The 13,788-nt window shown below is 48.8% G+C and overlaps 1 protein-coding gene across 7 annotated transcripts in view; it reads right to left on the bottom strand.

The window, feature by feature from the left end:
* RPH3A (rabphilin 3A) overlaps positions 1-13,488 on the bottom strand; it is a 98,370-nt gene extending 84,882 nt beyond the window's left edge. For 2 of the 7 annotated variants that reach the window (XM_067700647.1, XM_067700651.1), the window contains exons 1-2: positions 12,986-13,353; positions 12,705-12,825 (exon numbers count right to left, since the gene is read on the bottom strand). Coding sequence is in view for 2 of the 7 variants with exons in the window: in XM_067700645.1 (XP_067556746.1) it covers positions 4,176-4,211 (36 nt within the window). In the remaining 5 variants the exon portion in view is untranslated. The other 5 variants (XM_067700645.1, XM_067700646.1, XM_067700648.1 and 2 more) reach the window with 4 other exon arrangements.
* Between the last annotated feature and the right edge of the window lie 300 nt (positions 13,489-13,788).

Genomic DNA, 13,788 nt, shown 5'->3' with positions numbered 1-13,788 from the left:
CACCACCATCAAAATAAAAATAACTAATGTTTATTGAGCACCTCTCATGCCTGTTCCAAGCAGAGACTATATATATTGACTTGTTAAATTCCCAAGACAACCCCAGAAGGTAGATGTTATTGTCATCCACATTTTCCAGATGAGGAAACTGAGGTACAGGGAGATTTAGTAACTTGCTCAGTCACAGCAGCAGAGCTGGGATTCAAACCTAGGCAGACTGGCAACTATCCCTACCTCCTCCCTCCACTCTCACCACCCTCATTTTCAAGAAGGGACCCCACACCATGGTTAATTGCAGAACATAATCTCTCCCTGGTTGGGGTCCCACTGTCCTCCTCCTTTCTAGGGAGTCAGTGCTGTAAAGAGGGTGGGGTGCAGGGGGATTGGCCAATACATGAAACTCCTTCTGGGTCAGTTTAGAGTATTTCCTCCCCTGATTGTGAATCCTGTGCTGCAACTAGGGAGCCCTTTTCAAAACAGATCAGATCAGGTCATCCTTTTGCTTGTGAAACTGCATTGTTCTTGGGATAAAGACAAGTTGCCATACCATGGCCCTGCAGGTACTATCAACCTCATCTCACACTGTGCTCCCCCCAAACCTGTGCTCCAGCCATGCTGGCCTTCTTTGATCCTGGAATACCACCACCTCAGGGCCTTGGCACATGCTGTTCTCACTGCCATGAATGTTCTTTTCTCCTCTTTTTACTTGGTTAACTCCTATTCATCCTTCAGCTCCCAGGTCAAATGTCACTTCCTCAGGGAAGCCCTCCCAGATTACATCAGATTTCTTTGTCACATGCTCTCACAGACCTGTGTTCCTCTCTTTAGAACTCTTGCCTCAGGTTCTAATTATACATCCATTTGTATCATGACTGATTTATGTCTACCTCCTTGAGGGAAGGTACCAACTCTAAATTGTTTTCTACTATATCCCAACAGTGAACACAGTGCCTGACAAATACTACTAAAGACCAGATAGAAGATAAGGATCCCCCAACCAAATATCCCTCAGAAAACAGAAATCCACCTTCTATCCAGGTCCTTAAAATATTTTTTTACACTGTCAAGTGTCTCTCATTATCTCTCTCAATTTACTTTTTTGAATAATGGAATAGTTTACGTAAATTCTTTCTAAACTTTTCATCCATCAGGCTCCAAATGGTATCTCTTCCTTTTCCTATTCTTCAACAAAAGGTTTTTGCAGTAGATGACTTTTATTAAAGTTATAAAACTTTCCTCATTTTTCTGCTTTGTTGATTTTTTTTCTTTTTTTTTGCGGTATGCGGGCCTCTCACTGCCGTGGCCTCTCCCGTTGCAGAGCACAGGCTCCAGACGCGCAGCAGCCATGGCTCACGGGCCCAGCCGCTCCGCGGCATGTGGGATCCTCCCGGACCAGGGCACGAACCCGTGTCCCCTGCATCGGCAGGCGGACTCTCAACCACTGCGCCACCAGCAAAGTCCTGTTGATTATTTTTAAAATATGTGTCGGTGGCAGAAAAAATAGTTTTTATGGATTAATTATTTTATATAATATGTGATTTTAAGTATGTTTGTATAATATGATTGATGAATCAAATACTATAAATGGACATTTGACCATTTCATCTACATCCCTAATAGGTTTTGTTTTCTTTCTTTCAGCTCCTAACAGATTATTTTTTAAAGTCTGGCTAACCATTTTGTGCAAGTTAGGAGGGACTGCTTTTTTTTTTTTTTTGCGGTACGCGGGCCTCTCACTGTTGTGGCCTCTCCCGCTGCGGAGCACAGGCTCCGGACGCGCAGGCTCAGCGGCCATGGCTCACGGGCCTAGCTGCTCCGCGGCATGTGGGATCTTCCCGGACCAGGGCATGAACCCGTGTCCCCTGCATCGGCAGGCGGACTCTCAACCACTGCGCCACCAGGGAAGCCCGGAGGGACTGATTTTACTGGAAAAATGTGGAAATTGAAGGTCAACCTTGTATTTGGGGCCATCTGACCTACATGGTAGTAGATAGTCAATAAATATCTATTAACTGAATAGTGATGATTGTATGTTGAATGAATAAAATGATTGTATGTTGACTGAGGTGACCCCTAACTTCAATGCAGAGAAGACTAGACATTCTTTTCTGAATTATCCCCCTAACAAAAACGAACTCAGATTTATAGCTTCATGCAATCACCTCCTAATGTGCACTTAACTCTTACAGATCATGTTCTGTCTTAGGATTTTTATTTCTTCAGTTTGGCTCCAGAAGGTAAAATGATCAGGAGCGACAGGAGCCAGATCAAAGTTAACACCAGGAAGGACAATCATGCTGATCAGACCTGTCCAGCAATGTGTGGAATGACTTTGTAGGTGCTGAGCCAACCACCATGGAGGCATTCAAGCCCATTGGCCTAGGAGTGATGAAGAGGATTCACCCACGGGAAAGAGCAGCGTTCCTCCCAGAATGACCCAAGGACCGGCTGCAACCAAATCGGTCAGGAAACTCTTTACCCTGCAGGTTCCTGGGTACAACCCCGAATCTTCTGAATCACAATTTCTAAGGATGGGCCTTGAGAATTAAAAAAAGTACCCCAGGAGATTCTTTTTTTTTTTTGCGGTACGCGGGCCTCTCACTGTTGTGGCCTCTTCCCACTGCGGAGCACAGGCTCTGGACACGCAGGCTCAGCGGCCATGGCTCACGGGCCCAGCCGCTCCGCGGCATGTGGGATCTTCCCGGACGGGCGCACGAACCCGTGTCCCCTGCATCGGCAGGCGGACTCTCAACCTCTGCGCCACCAGGGAAGCCCCAGGAGATTCTTGAATACGGTAAAATTTGATAACCCCTGAAGTTAATGGCTAGGCAAAATTAGCGCCCAGACATTTGGATTTCTCAAGTGAGTAAAATTCTCTTCCAAATTTTAGGGGAGCCCTCTCTAGGGTTGTCAACTTTTGTTGCTGTTGTTGTTACTTTCCAAGGAAGGGCACTAAAATATTTTTTTAAAGAAAGAAACTACCATCAACTATTGCCAATGTTTCATTTTTAAAGAACATATTTTAACATTAAATGAGCAGAAAAGACAATGTCAGACTAAAGGAAAATCCGTTCTAGGAAAATTTAGCTGGCAATATTTTGCCTATCTATAAAGGCCTAATTTTCCTTCTTTCATCAAGGCCAGTGGGAACTTTATAACAGGCCAGATGCATGTTTGGAAACCACTAGCATAAGCAAGTCATCTCCAAGAGCCTTCCTGAACTAGGCAGATCCAAAGATCTTAGAACGAGTTTGTATCGGCTACTATGAAATAACAACAATGGTGACGACAGGGTCCTGGGATCTCTGCCCATATGAACCAATTTGATCCTTATGAGAACCCTATAAAATACATGTTGTCGTTAACAGCATCCCCATTTTATAGTTGGAAAAAAACCCTGAGGTACAGGGAGCTTTGGTAACTGGCCAAGTCTGTACAGTTAGAAAGGGATGAAGTGCAGATTTGAACCCAAGGAGTCTTAGCTGTCATTGCGGGGCCCTTACTGCTGGGCTATCCCACAAGCAAGTCAGGTTTTACCAATGCCTGGTACACACACGCCCCTGGCTTGAGCCAACCAACTGGTGGTGCTGAAGAACAAAGAGCCCAGAGGTTTGCTCATGGCACACGCAGCGGGGTGAAGACAGAAGCTGAGGGAGAGGGAGATACCCAACTTCCCCCAAAGCATGAGAAGTAGCCTACAGAACCCTGTATGTTTACCCTGGGGCTCCCAGCTCCCCATGGGAATCAGCCACCTGCCGGTAGCCAGGTGTTCTGTGACTTGGAGCACCCACCTGGAAGCGCTCACAGCCCCAGCTGCTGGGGCCCCACCAGGAAGGATGCTGAGGGCACAATTTTAACTGTCTGCTTTTTCCAGCATTTTGTCACATTCTGTTGGTTTTAGGCTTTGTCGCTGCCTTTTCCTCTGGGGAGGGGGGGATGGTGCACGTTAACCGGATGGGAAGGGAATTTGCAGACCTCACTGAAAGGCCCCTCCCTCTGAACACCCTGTTGGTCTTGCCTCTTAACCCACTGGCCCCTCTCCACATCCCCAGAATCACAACCGCTGAACCACTGCCAAGAAGGGTCCCATCCCCTGGTGTGGGCCCTGGTTCCTCCCTCTCCCCCATATCTGACCTGACTGAGCTACTGCCGAAGCCCCCCACCCCGGATCTTACCACCGTCTTTCTTCCACCGCTTGGCCCAGGCGCCATCGTTGCTCCCCATCACCGGTCTCCTGGCTTCCACCCCACCTCCTGCAGTCCTTTCTCCACTCAGAAACCAAAGTGATCATTACCAAAATTGTAAATTAGGTCATGTCACTCTCCCGATTAAATCCCCCTTCCCAGTGAAATAAAATCCAGACTCCTTGCCTACCCTGGCAGGTCCTGCAGTCCCCAGGGCCCTCCGACCTCATCCCCCTCACTTTCCCCTCATCCCACTACACTGGCCTTCTTGCTATTCCCTCAAGACACCACAGGTGTCTCTGCCTTTGCACTTGCTGTTCCTCCAGCCTGGATCCTGCTGGCTCCTTCTAGAAACTCAGCTCTCAATCCAAATGTTACCATCTCCCCTGGCCATCCTTTTTATAACTAAATTGTAATAACTAAATTCTCTCTCTTCCCCCACCATTTATCACTCTCGATCATGTCATACCATTTCCTTCATAGCACTTAACATGGTCTAAAACCATCTTATTTGTGTGTTTCCTTGTTTATTGCCTTTGTTCCCCACTAGACTGCAAGCTCTAGGAAGATAGGGAACTCTGTCTCATTCACTGCTGAGTCCCCAGTGCCTGGCACATGGCAGTATACAATAAATATTTGAGAATGAATGAATGATGGAGCAAATAAATGAAAGGGAATGAGTTTGCAGAAAGCAGTGATTCTCAAAGTGGGGTTCCTGGAGCAGCAGAATCCACATCACCTGCGAGTGATGTGTTAGACATGCAAATTCTTGGGCCCCACCCACTGAATCAGAAACTCTGTTTTAACAGCCCTCTAAGGGATTCTGACACAGGCTTAGGTGTGCGAATCTCTGCCATAGAACCACCTACAGTCTCTCACTGGATCCCCTCTTATGACTAAAAGTGCATAACTAACTGACTGGGTGGTCAGTCTTGTCGGGGGAAGGAAGTAGGGAAGGAGGAAGGAGTCAGCCCTGTGCCCTTGACTGACAACTGGCCTCTGCATGCCCAGGTAGTCTTCAGGCCCCAGAGCCATGCAGAGCACACCACGGCTGGGAAGGGCTTCAGAGACCACTGTGTCCCTCCCCAGAGCAGAAGGGCCGGCAATTTGCCCAGAAAGCCACATCTCTGGCCTTTTGAAAGCTCCACAGAATCCCAAGCATTTGATTTCGCAGTAAGATGACCACCTCGTCCTGGTCTGCCTGAGTCTCTCCCAGTTTGAACACAGAAAGTCCTGCCTGCCAAGAATCCCCTCAGTCCCAGGCTAACTGGGACAGCTGGTCATCCTACTTGGAGGCCTGACTTGGGGTCTTGGGACTCACAAATGCATTCCCTTCCCAAGTCACTTTGGTATATCTGCATGGACAAGACTAAAGAAGGGATGGGGAAGGGCAGGGGTTAGGACAGGAAGATAAAAAGATTGGGAGAAAATGCCAGTGGAAGGGAGACAGGAGAGGTCAGATGAGGGGGGGAAAAAGGGGAGGAAAGATGAACCACAGGAAGAAAGAAAGGGAATTTTTAAAGGATGGGAAAGATGGGGAAGGGGATGGGTTGGGGGTGTGAAAAGCGGAGAGAGAAAGACAGAGACAGACTTAGAGACACAGCGCTATGGTGACAGAGGAAAAACTGACAGGTAGAGGGGGAGGGGATGGGGGCAGGCACAGGCTATGGGGCAGAATGGACCACACAGATGCCTTTTGGCAGCATCTCGCATGGAGGGCCTCCCAACAAACTTCAAGAAATCATCTCTCTTCTCAGCAGCCCCGGAATGCAGCCTCATCATCAATGGCTGGCACCAAACCTGCTTACCAAATCTATTCTCTACTAAAAGCTGCTTCCATTCACAAGTTGCCGCTTGTCATGGTGTAGATGCATTAGAAGAGGAAAGAAAGGAGAGAAAGGGAGAGAGAGGAAGGAAAGAAGGAAGGAAGGAAGGGAGGAAGGAAGGAAGGGAGGGAGGGAGGGAGGGAGAGAGGAAGGAAGTTAGGAAGGGAGAGAGAGAGAGAGACAGAGAGAGAAGAAAGAAAAAGGCAGGTGAATGAACTTAGAAGATTATATTAAGAGATGTGGAGAAATTTTTTTTTCTTCCACTCTGCAAATAAATCCTTCACAAACCAAACACCACAATGATGCTGTCAGATGAATTTCCCCTTGTTGATTAATTGCAGAGGGGTGGGCAAAACCCCAGCTTCTTGAGGCATGTTATCTTGCTCACTAGCTGGATTCCTAAGACAGAGTCTGACACAGCTCCATTGCAATGACATTTAAGTGTGCATTATATGTCATTAAAAGTAATGACGGCAAGACAATTACTTTGAAGAAACCACAGTGACACACTGCATATGACAGTCTGGTGCCTCGGCACTGCACAGTGGTGTCCCACATTTCCCTGGCCCAAATGGGAAGCTGTGTTGGGCTAAGAGGAACCAGGTCTGTTCCCTGGCCAGGCTGGAGGGCTGACCCTTGACGCCTTGACAATGAGCCATCCTATAACCTGAATCCCTGGGTGCTGCCTGAGAAAGAAGCAGCCCTCTGGAGCACTCAGGTTAGCAGGGAATGGGGTCAAACCTGGTAGGTCCAGCTCGTGCTCCCGTGCGAAACAGAGGGATCCAGTAGCAAAAAGTAAATGATGTGTGCTGAGGAGGCAACAGACCTCAGCCCCTCGGGGGATGATGAGGGTGGGGGACCTTGGCAAAAATTCTGAAGCTCACAACACACCCAGAACTGTTATAACTAACACCTGTAAAAGTGTTTTGCATTTCAAAAACTCCTTTATAGCACTGGAGGCTTAGGAAAACAGATCCCAGGGCCCTGCACTCAGAGTTTCTGATGGGACAGGTCCAGAATATAACCCAAGAATTTGCCTTTCTAACAAGTTCTCAGGTGATGCCGATACCGCGGGGGGGGGGGGGGGGGGGGGGGGAGGGGGAGGAGAGGGGGGAGGGGGGAGGGGGGAGGGGGGGCGGGGAGGTGGCCAGGACCACAGTCTGAGAACCACTGAGTTAGATGAATCACCCAATTCAGGCGAATCAGTCTTGAGCATTGAGAGCTTTTTACAGCAGAATGTGAATCCAGCAGTGTTTGTCTTTGCATTTTGCCCTCTCAGGTGAAACCTCAAGCTTAGTATGTGCAAACTCCACTCCCCATTCCCAAAAAGCACTCCCCTCGGACTTCCCTGGTGGCGCAGTGGTTGGGAGTCCACCTGCCGATGCAGGGGACACGGGTTCGTGCCCCGGTCCGGGAAGATCCCACATGCCGCGGAGCGGCTGGGCCCGTGAGCCATGGCCGCTGAGCCTGCACGTCCTCCGCAACGGAAGAGGCCACAACAGTGAGAGGCCCACGTACCGCAAAAATAAAAAATAAAAAAAAAAGCACTCCCCTCACTTTTCAGAGAGGATTTTACAACTCCTCCTCACTGAAGTGTAAATGACTAATAAGGCTGGATGCATTATTCCACCCAAAAGCATCTTTATCCAAGAGCAAAGCCTAAAGACAAAGGATGAAACTTTAATGATGGAATTTCACATATCAGTGAACTGAGTGCTTTAGGGTGACAAAGGAAGCCCTCTTTGTACCAGCCCCCCAAAAGATCACATTTTGTAGGCAGCTGCTTACTTTATCTAAGTCCCAAAGGGATTATGTCTTTGTCACTATTTTTTGCCAATGCCCGCCATGGTACCAGGCATACTGTAAGTACTCCATAAATGTATGACACATGAATAAATGTCAATTAACACTCTTGACAGGAGGAGAGAGAGGCCAGTCCTTTGCCTGTAGCAGATCTGAGATGAAAGCCAAGCTCTTTTAAACTCTTCACCAATGACTCATCATAATCAACAAACAGTAACTCAGCACCTACTGTATGCAGCTCTCTTGCTGGACCATAGGCCAAAGGCACCTCCCCAAACTGACCAGTTCACTAGTCAATCCAGGTTTCATTCATTCATTCATTCATGTAAGTCATTGCTGAGCATTTGCTGTGTGCTAAATCTGACTCCAAAAAGGAAGACGGCACAGCCTTGGCCTGCAAGGATCTCGCCTTGTAGCATCTCAGGAGCCGTATGCAGGAGCATCGTGGCAGGGAAAGCACCATAGCAGGGAAGGGAGGGAAAGCTCAGGTCTCCTAGGAAAAATCCTCGGGCTCCGAGCTGGTGAGTTGAGATGATTCAGCAAAAGCCTCCCAAGGATTTGGAGGAACGAAAGACTCAGAGTAGTCAGGAGGGCTTCTCCTCCTGAACTCCTTCCTCCAGGGCCTACCCACCACACTCACAACTGCCCTGTTTTCTCAGGGCCTCACAGGCTTAAAGAAAGGAGGTCATTATGCCCATTTCATGGGTGAATAAAATGAGGTCTGGGGACCCTCAGCAACTGCACAAAGACCACATACGGAATAGTGGGACTGGAAGTCTACTGTCTCCAAGCCACGTCCTCTTTCTCCTGGGTCCCAGAGCTGTATGCCTGGCACAAAGGATTCACCTTCCTCTATCCTAGCCCAGTCGTACTTTGGTCGGGGTGATTTCACTGTTACCATCACCAACAGCATCTCCATCACTCACATTTGTTGGACACTTACTCCTTGCCAGGCTCAGTACTAAGCACACTGCAAACATTAACTCAAAATTCTCACAGTTCCTTTACTATCCTTACTTTAAAGATGGAGAAACTGAAGCCCAGAGCGATGATACGACATAACTATAAAGTGTTAGAACCAGGATCTAAACCCAAGAGATCTATTTCCAGAGCCCACACTCTTCACCACCACACTGCACCTGAGGAAAACGAGGCTGAGAGAGGTTTAGGGTCTTGCCTGAAGTCACACAGCAAGGAAGCATTGGAGCCAGGATTCAAACTCAGGTCTGGCTGCTCCCAGGGACCCACACTGCAGCCCCTGGAGGCTAAAAAGGCTGTTAATGAAGCAGACAGGGGTGGGGAACAGGAAGGAGAAGGGGCTATTTCTGTGGTGCCTCCTTCACTCTCCCAGCACATCAAGGATCTCCATCCTGGGTGGCAGCTGAATAATTTAAGCTCATCGGCTCCAGCCCACCACTACTGGGTCCCAGATTTATTTTTATCCCAGGTTACAGCCACAGTGCTTAACAGAAATAAACCATGCTGTTCGCTTCTCATCGCCTTTACATCAACTCCGATTTGTCTGCATTCATGATCAGCTCCCCTCTTGAAGGCGATAAAGAACAGAAGACAGGTCCATATGTCATGGTGGTTTTTGTTAGAAAGTCACAAACTCTCTATGACCCACAGAGAGAGAGAGAAAGAAAGAGAGGGTTAAATAAAAGTAAATACCACAGCCTACAAATAAACCACCCTAACCAGACCCACAGCCTTAGACAGGCAGCCAGGATGTGTACAGGCAGCAAGAAAAGAGAAAAGGCAGAGCAAGCTGGGGAGACTGACTTCCCAGGCCACCGCTCTGGACTGCAGAATCTCTGGCCGCTGCCTCCCTCCCACCAGCGAGAAAGGAAATGTCCACATTTGTCTCCACGGTTATGCTTCCTGATTACCAGCACAGGATGGAGAGGAGCTGCTGAAAGTCCTCCCCCTGCACCCTGGCTGGGTGGGGGGAGTGGGGGCTGCTGGAGCCAGGAATGAAAGCATAATGCCTTGTCTTTTATGTTGCTGTGAACGACTTACTGTGTGGTCTTGGGCAAGTTGCTTTCCCTCTCTGGGGCCTGTGAAGGGTCAGACTAGATCAGACGTTCCGAACTTGAGGTGCTCAGGTGGGCTATAGGGTATATGCATCTTTTCAGAGTGGAGGTTCTCAAAGGGGTCCTTGGTGTCTCCCTGGGATAAATCTCTATAAGGACTGCAAGTGCTGCCAAACCTGGGTGTCTACGCAACTGAAGCCATAAACAAAGAAGACCCCTCTCCAGCTGAGCATAGGATTCTAGGAACTAGCAAAGTTCTCGGAGGGTTGATCCCCATCCTGACTCACCCAAACAAAACCTCCTCAACACATAGGATAAATTCCCAAACACAGTGCTAACCATTCCTAGAACCGTTAGTGTGTGCACACACATGCACACTCATCACATAGTCATAGAACCTCAGAGCTGGAAGGGGCCTTGGGGTCACATAGACCAACTACCTCATTGCAAAGATGGAGAAACTGAGGCCCAGAAAGGGGGGGCAGAGCTGGGGCTGGAACCCAGGTCTCCTGATCCAAGTCCAAGGCTCTTTCCAGAAGATTGTTTCCCTTTCCCTGGTGCACCATAATGCACCAATTCAAATGTGATGAGGGAGGAGGGAGGGCAGCCTCTTGGATCTTAACCACCCCCAAGGAAGTAAGGCTGGGAGGCAGCAAGTAGATGTTCAAAAACACCCACGTGTGGACAGCCCAGTCCCAGCTACCTCAGGAGGGCTGGCATGCACTGCATGGCTGAACCAGTTGTTATAATATATATGTATAACTGAATCACTTTGTTGTACACCTGAAACTCACACAGCACTGTAAGTCAACTATACTTATCTATATATAGATATATAAAAACATATAAATTCTACATATTATATACTCCATATATTCTACATATTATATATTAGAATATTAGATATATATATTACATATCCTAATATATAATATATAATATTCTTCTATAATGTATTATATATATATATTAATACCCCTGCACTGTATGGTTATATTGCACTGAGGCCCCTGTGGTTCCCTTGATACTCCCCTGTCCCCCTAAACCTCCCCATAATCCAGCAATTAAAGAGTTAACACTCAGCACAGCAGGGGACCCCTAAGATCCCCCACTCCAGGGCCCCAGCCATGGTCCAGTCTGACCAGTTAATGGAAAGTTCAATATTTTAAATATCGCCCATGGACAGATCCGTGGCTCCTGATTTGAACCAAATTTCCCCACATTCATCCTTCACACTTAGGCTTCCCAGGGAGGAAACGAAGGCAACTTCCTCCTCAAGGTCACCTGACGAGGAAAGCCTAGGATTTTGAGGACCAAATCTTTGGTACTAACCACCAAGCATCCCTCCCCCTCTGCCTCACATATCTTTCCTGAGCAGTCATATGCCCTGGGATTTTGGTGTCCCCACTTGGCTCTGGGGCTGGAGAAAATGACTGAGTGGGCTCTGCTTACACTTGCCAGTCTCTGGGGCTGATTTTTTTTTTTTTTTTTTGCAGTACGTTGGCCTCTCACTGTTGTGGCCTCTCCCACTGCGGAGCACAGGCTCCGGACGCGCATGCTCAGCGGCCATGGCTCACGGGCCCAGCCGCTCCACGGCATGTGGGATCTTCCCGGACCGGGACACGAACCCGTGTCCCCTGCATCGGCAAGCGGACTCACAACCACTGTGCCACCAGGGAAGCCCTGGGGCTGATATTTTATTCCTCCCACCTCCAAGACCAAGAACTGAAAGAGGAAATCCTTGGGGGTGCAGAACACTGAAGTGGCTCATGAGATAATAGCGAAGATGCTAAAAATAAGGACATTCATTTCCAGAAAGATAGATGTAATCAAAGCAGGAAGCAAAGAAAATCCCCTTTTGATGGGTCACAGATTAGCAGCAAAGGCATTTAAAATTAAATGTGAGCTTTGGATTCAGTTACAAGGGACCTCCCCTTCCCACTCACTAACAGGTTGGTGAGGCTTATTCCATCAGAATAAAGAAACTAGAGCAGGGTATGGTCTGCCCTGGAACAGATCTGAAGCTGGAGCCTGGAGCCTGGAGCCTGAAGCCCTTCCCCAGAATCTGAACAAACACTGTTCCCTTCTTTCCCTACTCTGAGACAGACTCAAGGATAAAGTCCCCTGGGCTGGTGCACCCTCTATACAATCACTTACAGGTTATACCACCTGTGAAAATAAAACATTGTCTGCTCAGCAGACAGCTGACTGCTCCCCTCTGGCCTGCCTGACCACTCATTCCAAGCAAAATGTGGTCCTTTCATGTCTCCCAGTTCTCTCATTTCAGGAAGCTTATAACAGCCAAGCTTGCAAAAGAAAAAACCACCACAATTAAATTATTCAGCTCTCCCTGGAAGATGGTACTCTCTGAGCCCAGTCCTATGCAAGACTCACTTGGTATGCCTAGGTTACCCTAGGCAAGGGTGAACCCTTCAGCCTTAGGTGACCGTTTCTCAAAGTGCCCACCCACTAGATCAGAACACCCAGTGATCCCCCCCCATGCCAGGCTGGCCAGCCCCACAAAGGGTTAACTCACTCAGAGAACTGCCAGCTACTTCCAACAGCTTCTGCTGCAAGGGAGAAGACAAATTGGGCAGAAGCCACAATTTTGATCGCATTACCTAAAACATTAGCATATTTTACCCTCACCCTGGGCAGTGAGCAGAAATCTCATTTGGCTTTGGGGTGTTGCTTAGGCGATCAAACACTGCAGAATGTGGGCAAACAAACGTGGTCATTCCTCAACATCCCTCCCCTCCCACCAGCCCTCTATCCCACAAGCTCATGTACACATCTCCTCGCAACTGGGATTCCAATACCCCTAGCCCATTTGCACAGTTAAGAAGAATATCACTTACCGAGACACCAGAGGATTGCAGGGGGAATGGGTGAGCCAAATTCTTGCCAACTCCTCTCTTCCCTGCCGGGTGGGAAAATGCTAACTCCGGATGACTTGGTTTGAAAGCTCAGCGGAGATGCCTGAAAGAAAATTGTTCATTTGACTCTCCTACTCTTCCCAAAATAAAATCGAAGCAACTGCGCGCGCGCGCACACACACACACACACACACACACACACACACACACACACACACACCAACTACCCCTAAATCATGCAGGTCCATGATGAAAAGAAATACCACTGCCAGAAGAGGAGGAAACTCAGACCACTCAGTGGACACAGTGGCTCCCTCAGACTGCCCTCCACATGGATGAAGGTTTTTGCTCTGTGAATCAATCTCTCTCTCTCTCTCCTCTCCTTCTCTCTCTCTTCCTGTTTCTCTCTGTCGTCCGCGTAGACGACTCCGCGCTGCTGGCAGTAGACGTATCAATTGCTTCCCCAGTGCCGGAATCAGTGGCAGCTGCCGCCACTGCTGCAAAACCCGGTGTGAGCAAGGGAGGGGGCAGCAGCTTCCAGGCGCAAGGGGAACCGAGCCTGCCTTCCACCCGTGATTTAAGTGTGAGGTGCCTGGAGAAAGAGAGGTAGGAGGCCGCGAGGAGAGATTGGGCGCACCAGAGATCCTAGCTGGTCGAAACGGCAATCAGGAGATTGGCGATCAGCACCGCGGACAGCGCTAAAACGCGGCGGCGGATGGGATGGGCGGGTAGCGAACCCTTAGGCTTCGAAGTCAAGTTATTGGATGGTAAGAGCAGAAAAGGGGGAGAGTCCAGGGGAGGTGGGGGGGGGACAGGACTTCTCAACATCACACAGTGAAGTCAGTGACAGCCTACCTACCACACACTTGTTCTAATCTTGTCGCTCACTCTCGGTGCAAAGAAGCTGTAACTTCACAGCCCCCTTCCCACACACGCCCCCAGACCTTCACTGCTCATCTCTGCTCAGAAAAGAGTTTGACCCCAGTGTGGGAGCCTCAAAGTGGCTTCTCCCCCCACCCCACGAATCAGCCCAGTTGACCTGTCTTCACCCACATTGCTGCAGATT

This window comes from Pseudorca crassidens, chromosome 12 (assembly GCF_039906515.1).
Source record: "Pseudorca crassidens isolate mPseCra1 chromosome 12, mPseCra1.hap1, whole genome shotgun sequence".
NCBI classification, from domain to species: Eukaryota; Metazoa; Chordata; class Mammalia; order Artiodactyla; family Delphinidae; genus Pseudorca; species Pseudorca crassidens.
Note: the sequence above shows the minus strand (reverse complement) of the source record. Positions and strands in the feature narration are given on the sequence as shown.